We start from the raw sequence: 9,481 nt of genomic DNA on the forward strand, positions 1-9,481 counted from the left end.
ATGAGAGACGAAACGTTTCTATATTTTTTTGCTTTGTTTTGTTTTTTTTGAATGTCCAGAGGACCAGATTGAACATTTTTGCATTTTTCTACCTGGATTATTGAGCATGCATCAGGATACTAAACTGGTAAGTTGCCAAAGAACAATCACTACACCTAGGTTTTTTTTTTATGTGCAGTAGAATAATGTCTAGTAGAGGTGACCTTACAATGAAACTATTTCTCAGTATTGGAGATTAAAAAGAGTATCTTATTAATTATTAAAATAAAGAAGGTGAAACTTGGTGTAACTGTTTTATTCAACCTAAAGGTAAGCACACGCACATGCATGTTTCACAACCACACTAAATGTACTTGAAAAGCAGAGTCGTTTATAGAAATTATATTTTCACTCATTTGTTGCTGTGGTGCACGACTGCACACAACTTCTGGACGGGAGTTCCATCCATCTTCTGGGAGTACCTTACACAGAAATACAACACAAAGGAGGAAAACAATTAAAATGCTGTTCTTGTTTCAGGGTTTTAAAACAACATTTAACCAATGGATTAAAAGGAGTTACCAAATTGTAATTTTTCCGTCACAGTGGAAAATAAATAATACCAGTGACATTTACTGTAGCACGTTAAATACTATGACTGAGCAATAATGACAAATAATTTATTTTGTTACCACTAATTTAAGTATGAAAGGCAGTCATAGGCAAAATAAATAATATAGTAATGTGAGAAATAATCAGTGATCTTTACTGTAGCACAAACTACATCAAGTAGATATTTACTGTAGCACAAACTACATCAAGTAGATATTTACTGTAGCACAAGCTACATCAGCTAAGCTAATCTTTGCTACATTAAAGATCAGCGAACTTTAATGTAGCAAAGATTAGCTTAGCTGATGTAGCATGTAGCAAGCTATAAGGGACATCTACGTGTATATTATTGTAACTACTTACTCTGCCAGTCACCAGAACTTTATTAACATGAAGAGATCAGATGTCCTTCATAAATCTGTCATTGATTATAAGCATCCGTGGATTTAAAGCTGCGAAGCTCCTCCGTTGTAGGCACTCCTCGTGTTCACTAAATAATTAACAATATCAAAGTAACTTCTCGGTGACAACTTGTCTGTTTTGTCTGACATAATTTCTTTCTCCACCTCATAGGGATCGCAGCTATTTTATGCCTATATCTTGCTCTTGGTCAAGAGTATCAATATACTGAGCTCTGGTCTGTCTGTAATCCATCTTCTTCACATGCGTCTCAACAAATGGCAGAAAACCTAGTATTGCGCAATACCGGTCACATGTGTGGGAACTATGTATTATTATCATTATTATTATCAGCCTCATTTTCATTTATTGGCTTTATCGTTTCTTCATGTCTCTTTCTACTGAAGACACTGGATGACAAAAGACTCGACTCCGGTGCTCTTCACTGACCCCTCCCTTTCTCTTTAAAATCCATTTTAACCGTCCAAAATCATGTTTGTGGATTGTTAACAGCAGCTAAGCTGAGAAGCTAAGCTACGAGCTAAGCTAACAGGCCGACCTCTTGAAAAAACCTGTCTTGTCGAAGCTCCAAAATTCAAAGTTGAAACTCGTGCCTTTGTGTAAAAAGTTGTTTTTCTCTGCAAAAAGAAGCTGAGAACTTGTTTACCGATTTTTATTAAAAGCTTTGTGTGAAAAATGCTATGCTAAAGAACTCAAACCACCATTTTGAGAACCAAAAAAAGGAAGGAGACAGCCCATGTGACGTCAAGGGGCCTCCCTCCCATTTTTCTTAAAGAGACACGCTGCTCGCTCCCTCACTAACCATCCTTCGGTTCAAGCAGTCATACTGCCATCCAGTGGTCAAAAAAGGTACTACACTCAAAACAAATTAACCAACACTTCTTCTTAATTTTACAATACTTATTAATTACTGTCAAATTTAAAAAAATGTATCATTTATCGCAATAATTTCTGAGAAAAATAATCGCCCAGCAAAATTTGTTATGTGACAGGCCTAATTTTCACTAAACATTTCAAGCTAGGACTGAGATTCTTTCTGTCTGTCTGAAGCCAATCCACAAAGCGAGGTAGTAACAGCGGCGTAACTGGCTCCTTTCAATAATTTCCTGCGGGATCAATAAAGTTCTATCACTTAACATCTTACAACATGTGAAAAAGGTTAGCAACTTTGTGACTTAGTAACAACACAGTCTGTGCAAAACCTGCTGCAAATTTAAAAGTCTAAGGAACAATAAACAGATTTATTACAGAGATCATTGATGAAGCCGCAGCAACTTTACATTTTAGTAAAAATTTTGGTTAAAGGATCATTAACCAAGCTAATTTATCATGTTTAGCAACAGTTTGAGGAAAATGACAATTATTGTGAAATGTCTCTTGTGAACACATTAACTCTGCTCACTGTCTATATGGTTCTGTGAAACTTTCTTTTTTCCTTCTATGGGAGACATGGCTCACTTGATCAGTGACTTATTAATGGTCAGGGGCAGCTTAAAAACAGGATTCTTTTAGCAGATGTTTTGTGAAAATGCTCAAAATAATAAGACATGATTCAACAATAAAGTTGTAGTCGCTTTCAACAATCTGTTCAATACATAAAAATGGTATGACAAGGATGACGATTGCTGGTCATGAAAAAAAGGTTGGGTCACCAAAAAATCCCTATGCTACAAAGAAGGGTACTCCTGTGTGACAAAACAGGGCTGCAGTGACAAAGTATGGTTGGATTTACAAAGAAGGGTCTCTCAGTCCACGTTGCACATGTGTACCATACACATTTTTACATCCCACTGGAATGGAGTGAGAATTGATAAGGGATTGGGGCCTTCTTAGCAGTAAGGAGGGCATTGCTCCGATCTGTTGGAATGAAGCTGAGCTTTATGGAAAACTCTCAATTTACTGGTCCATCTACATGCTAGCTATAGCCTATGGTCATGACGTATTGATCAGGACCAAAACAAAATGTTCCTTGCTCCAAGCAGCTGAAATGATCTTCCTCCACAGGGCGGCCAGGTTCAGCCTTAGAAAAAAAGTGAGGAGTTCCATCATCAGGAGGGAGCAGAGTTTGAAATAGATATGCTGCTTTTACATATTAAAAAGGAGCCAGCCAAGGCGATTTGTGTGTATAATTAAGACACATTCCTATAAATGTTTTCTGTGCATGTCCCAGTGGAAGGAGCCCAATCCTTAGACCTGAATCTCTCTAGAGGGACTATGTATCCCCTCTGACAAAGAAACATCTTTAAACCTTTTAGTAGAGCTTTTCAGATGTCTACTTTGTAAACCTAGTTTCCTTTTACAATTAAAAAGACAACAGTTTCTAAAAAGAAATAACTATTCACGTGTTTTAAAGAAACAATTGTTTTACATAAAATCCGTGTACCTCAGAGTGTGTGATGCGGATTCCATTGTAAAAAGCCATCACAGTTTCAGGCTCTGCGTCTGTCTTGGCGAACAATCCCTGTCCAGCTCCTCTGATCAAAGATTCAGCCACAAACACCCTGATTCAAACAGCAAAAATGAAGTTCAGCACCTGTCACCTGTCAGTGTGGGGCATCACAGAAAACTAACCTACCTCTTGCTCTCATATGGGTCAGACAGCAGAACGTGAGTGGTGATACAGGTAGATGTGGACTTGTCATACGAATACACAGGACCTTCAAAACAAAAACAAGTTCACTTAGTAAAAACTAATTTCTAGGACAACTGCATAAAATTACAAAGTCAATCAACCCATTTTCTTTTAACCCCATTTCCTTTCTGGGTCACATGCCAGCTGATGTTTATCTCTAGCAGAGAGGCAGGGTACCCCTGCACAGGTCTAAATACCATCACTGGGACTTACAAAGACAAACGAGTCAACCATTCACTCATAGTGAAAATTTTTGAGTTACCAGTTTCCCAATTAACATCACTCAATGTTTTTATTTTTACAGACTGGAACATGTAGCAGGCAAGACTAATGTTGCAATGCCTTGTTGGAGAATAAACCTATTTTAGGGACACACAAAGAAAAAAAAACATGATTTATTACGGATTGCTTGTTAGGAAAATATATTGGTATGTTTTGCAATAACCAAGGATTTTAAACCATGATTGGTGTGCTGAGATAAAATGTTTTAAAAAGCTACAAAGGAGACATCCATCACATATTTAATGAGTTATGCACCATGTAAACCCAGCTGAGGGGAGTTCCCCTCTGTGCTCATTTTCTTTCTAAAAGCCCATGTTGCTGGGAAACAGGTATTGTGCCTAAAAGGGACAGTCAAGGGAAGTCAACCTTCACAGCAAGTGAAGGTCGACTCTCATACTTCACAGTTTCTTCCGGTTATGTCAGGTGTATCCCAAGGCTCCATTCTTGGTCCAACTCTTTTCTCCATATTTATAAAAGATATATTGCAATCCGTTAGTGAGGCCTCCATTCATTTATATGCTGATGATACTATTTTATATGCTTTTGGTTCTACTCTGGATGAGGTTGTGAAGTCCCATGCATGTGGTTTTCTTGAAATCAAGCAGGCCTTTTCTGACAAATTTGTCTTTAAATGCCATAAAAACCTCAAATGATGTGGTTCGGTCAAGGAGGAGGAATCATACCCTTCTCGGTGGACTTCACAGCTGTAAACGGTGATACACTGCCTGGCCAAAAAAATAGTCACCACCAAAAAAAAAAAAGGTCACACACTAATATTTCAATGGACCACCTTTAGTTTTGATTACAGCATGCATTTGCTGTGGCATTGTTTCGGTAAGTTTCTGCAATGTCACAAGATCTATTTCCATCCAGTGTTGCATTAATTTTTCACAAAGATCTTGCATTGATGACTATGCACTAACTATGATGGGTGCATCACTTCTCCTGGCTCTCTTCTTACCATGATGCGCCCATCACTCTGGTACAGGGTAAATATGGACTCATCAGACCACATGACCTTCTTCCATTGCTCAAGAGTCCATTCTTTATGCTCCCTAGCAAATTGAAGCCTTTTTTTCCAGTTAGCCTCAATGATTAGTAGTTTTCTTAAGGCTACACAGCTGTTGAGTCCCAATCCCTTGAGTTCCCTTCGCATTGTGCATGTGGAAATGCTCTTACTTTCACTATTAAACATATGCTGGTGAAGATTCTCAGTCATCCAGGACATGATAAATTCAAAAAACGTTCAATACAAAAACAACTGGACTTTATTTGTAACAGAAGACGTTTCGCTCCTCATCTGAGGAGCTTTCTCAATTCAATGAGCAGTAAGTGAGAGATTCAGATTATAAGGCTGAGTGAGATAAGACACACACACATATGTAGATTTGACAAGTCACACCTCAACACCTTAACAGTAAGGGTTTCTTAAGGTCTTTGTTACTCTAATTCACAGATGAGGCCCCTCTGTTCCCATCAGGTGTGAAAACCGGCTGGGAATCTGTCTTAAAGTTGCATTATAGGTTTTTGAAAGTTGAAATCTGAGGCCTCCTCCTCTGTTAAGAGATGGCTTTTCCCTTTTTACATAAATTGCTTCCTTCACCCCCCTCTCAAACCATCTGTGTTCTCGGTCCAAAATGTGTACATTTTGGTCCTCAAAAGAGTGTCCCTTATCTGTGAGGTGGAGGTGAACAGCTAAATCTTGTCCTGTGGAGCTGGCTCTCCTGTGTTGAGCCATGCGTCTGTGAAGAGGCTGTTTAAGCCTGGTATCCACAGGTCTGGTTCTTGTTGTAGCCTGTTGTGTCCGGTTCTAGTGGGACCTCTATTTTTGTGTCTCCACTTTGCCTATAGTTCCCGTTTAGTGGGCGGATTGTTCACCTCTAGTGGGCGGATTATTAATATCAACGCACCTTACCAGCTGGTGGCAGTAGTGCTACATTAAGCTCTTTTCTAAGCACCACTAACATGTATTAGAAGAAGAGCTGGAAAACAACACACAACCAAAATGGATGACCTCCGTGAACTTGAAGCAGAACCAGCCGCACAGCCCGTCCTGGTCGCTGTCCCACAAGATGGAGAGCAGGGCCGAGGTGTCAGAGATGCTCTGATGGAGTCCCTCATGAGCTGTAACTTATCCTAATTCCACCCCTTAATCTTTTTTTACCTCCCCAGCCTTCCTTAGATACAAGTGAACGTTAAAGTGTTGATTTGAAAATAAACATGGATTAATAATTATTCTTGTTTGTTTAATGTACAGACATGCCTTATTACCAGGTTCGTGTAAAAATGGCAAAACAAACACTGCTGCTGTGCTTCTATCACATATGCTGCGTTTTTTACTGGCTGTAGTTTTAGAAAAACTGTATACTCCTTAATTTTTGTTTTTAACAAAGAACCAAAACCTACAACAAGAACTTTATATTTGTTTATGCATATATACATTAATCTATTTTAATATTTATATATATATATATGTCTTCAGCCAGAGACTTCTTCAGATCCCTTGTAAGACAGATGCTACAAGAGATCCTTCCTGCCCACAGCATCAGCATCTAGAACAACTCTTTAATGAAACCAGGATGATGAGTTACATTTAATTTCCCTCTGGGATCAATAGTCTTTTTGTAATTTGATTTGTATATATGTATGTATGTATGTGTATATATATATATATATATATATATATATATATATATATATATATATACATTACGTACATTACATAATAACCTACATTTGATTTGATATTTAACAACTCTTTCAGAGCTTATGCTTACCACGCAGCTCTTTAAATTAAGCTGTCGCAAATTATCTTCATGATTGAAGTGCTGTTAAGTAATATTAAGTTAGTGCTCCTTTGTACCACAGTGAAAGTCGTGGAGAGAATTTTTGACCTTGGGAGAAAAAGATGCAGAAGTTGCTGGATCCACAGGATGGACATCATGGCCGAGGTGTTTGACATGCAATGACTGAAAACCTCCTGAATGAGGATGATTGTAAACGTAGATTACACAAGTCCTACACCTTTTTAACTCCACTGCAATGTTCATTTACAACACATGGACATTCTGTATTATGGTTATGTTTTTCAGTACTCATTACAGATAAAACCAAAAAAAATACATAAATAAAAATACTGGACTTTTTGGAGTTTTAAAAAAAGTCCTGTGGTTTTGTTTTTATATTTTTTGGGGGGGATTTGCCGTGTCAAGGATAACTGAGAATCTTCACCAGCATTGTTACAGGTAAAAAACAATTACTTCACTTATCTACACTATTGACGTAAAAAAACACTGTAAGCACTTCACTTTTGATGATCAGATGGAAGCTCAAGACTTGAAAATGTTTCTTTTATTAGAAATAAAGACCTGTACAAAAAAAAAACAATTATACACTAATTATATATGCAACCTTAACAAGCTACGTTTGGCTATTTGTGGGCTTACCTTGCAGGATCTACATTTCTATAGATCAACTATGATCTACTCTAAATATTTTTAAACATGTCTGTTTGCCATGGAACGGGCAATGGATTCCAGCACCCCAAGGAGTGCCTGACTGAAAGCAGCACTCTGTTCAGCCTCCTGCCTTCGCTGTGCTGCTTCCTCTCTGCGAACATCTGCTTCCTCTCTCCTCAAGGCCATCGCCTCCCTCCTAATTGCTTTCTCCTGCTTCCTCGCTGCTGCAGCTTCTTCTTGCCTTGCTTTTTTGGCATCCTCACAAATAAAATGGAAGTGTTCCTCTCTCTGCTTCCGGTTCATCTCCTCTTGTTCTGTATGTGCAGAAACAAAGCTCTCTGCTGCACTTGTCGATCTGCGCTTTCTATTGCCTAGGAATAACACACAAGAAAATGGCTGTTAGATGATGAAGTACAGGTAGAGTTTTTATATAAATTATTTACATTAAAGTTCCTGCTAATTTCAAAAGGTGTTTGTTCACAAGATCAGAAATGATTCTGTTCATAAAGCAGTCTAGTACTTTAATGATAGTAAGCAGGTGGGCATAAATAAACTACATGTAGTCATTTACAACGGTTTGTGCTAATTTAGAAAAAGAACAGAGCATCGTTAATCTGAACAAAAATCACTACACCCTGTATAATTTCAATAATAAACTTCAGAAATGAAAGTTTAAGTAATAAATGAATAATTAAATTTAACATTTATACATTACAACTGAATAAACAAGTAGTTTGAATACATGCAAGGTGTTTTACAACAAAAACAAAACAACATTCATATCAACATGATCAATGTGATGTTAAACACGATTGTTGCTTCTTACCTAGTAACGGGTGCTGTTTGGTGCCGCTCTGCTGCGTGTTGCCCGGTGGCGTGCATGTACCCGGTGGTGTAGATGTACTCGGTGGTGTAGATGTACTCGGAGCTGGTGTGGTCGGGAAGGGTCAGAAGCGGGGAGGATTGGACAGTCAAAAGCAGAATCTGGCGAACCTTCATGTTCAGTGGGACTTTCTGCATCAAAATAAGAGTGGAAAAACAGCAACAGAGTACAGTTAGCAATGATGCTAACTAATGACGACGTAACCGCGTCAGCCTCGTTCGTTCAGAGTACTTTCAGAAAACGCAAAGAAACGGTTGCATGAGGAAAAGGAAATATGCTTAAAGTAAATAAAATACACTCACCATCAACTATTAGTTTTTTAAGCTTTCCTCTTTGTTTTGGTGTGCGATGGAAGCCCTGCACCGCCATCTGCACAGACACCTCTTGAAAAATCTTTTCATTTCGTTTGGTTCCATCTAGCTCGCGCTGCACTTGTTCATCGGCCAGCAAACAGAGAAATGCCTGAACTTCAGCATTCGACCACGGTTGTGCCATGATTATTTGTTTTACCTTATAAAATATTCCAAAATAAGCTCCTCCGATTTCTTGTTGTCTGTTATGCGGGTGAAAAAGAAAATGGTGGATTATGATTTCTGGTGGAAGACTGAATCTCCACCCTCCACCAATGAATACGCCCCCTGACCAATCAGTGACCTACAGTGCGCTGATGTCACAACTAGACCCTAAAAGAACCAGACCTGGGACCTCAGTGATTTAGGTCCCAAAAATGGGGTGGGTTCCACCACTAGAGGCATTGTTGATAAAACCTGCAATCGGCCACAACTAGTTACATAGGAGTACCAAAAAGACCCGTGGATAAGGGGCTATAGTTTCCCCAATGTAGAGGTCTGGACAGTCCTCGCTGAATTGGACCACATACACTACACCACTCTGTTTGTGTATGGGTGTTTTGTCCTTAGGGTGGTCCAGCCTCTGTCTGAGAGTCCTGCTGGGTTTGAAATGTACTGGGATGTTGTGTTTGTTGAAAATCCTTCTGAATTTCTTTGATACTCCAGCAACATAAGGGATGACAATGTTTTTCCGTCTGTTGTTCTCCTTTTTCTGTTTATTAGGGTGTTTTGTAGATTTCATAGCTGACTTGACAACAGCCCTGTTAGGAGATCCACATGTTTGGAGAGCTTCTTGAATGTGTTTCTGTTCCTTTTCCTTCCCTTCTGTCTTCGTAGGGACGCATTCGTCCCGATGCTGTAAAGT

General features: G+C 38.8%; 1 protein-coding gene across 1 annotated transcript in view; it reads right to left on the minus strand.

Annotated features, from left to right (window-relative positions):
• setd7 (SET domain containing 7, histone lysine methyltransferase) overlaps positions 1–3,668 on the minus strand; it is a gene marked incomplete at its 5' end in the record, with an annotated part of 15,037 nt that extends 11,369 nt beyond the window's left edge. Inside the window, 2 exon segments of the mRNA XM_037675125.1 lie at positions 3,395–3,512; positions 3,587–3,668. Of these exon segments, the coding sequence (XP_037531053.1) occupies positions 3,395–3,512; positions 3,587–3,668 (200 nt within the window).
• Positions 3,669–9,481: the final 5,813 nt, after the last annotated feature.

This window comes from Nematolebias whitei, chromosome 4, assembly GCF_014905685.2.
Source record: "Nematolebias whitei isolate Nwh7 chromosome 4, NemWhi1, whole genome shotgun sequence".
NCBI classification, from domain to species: Eukaryota; Metazoa; Chordata; class Actinopteri; order Cyprinodontiformes; family Rivulidae; genus Nematolebias; species Nematolebias whitei.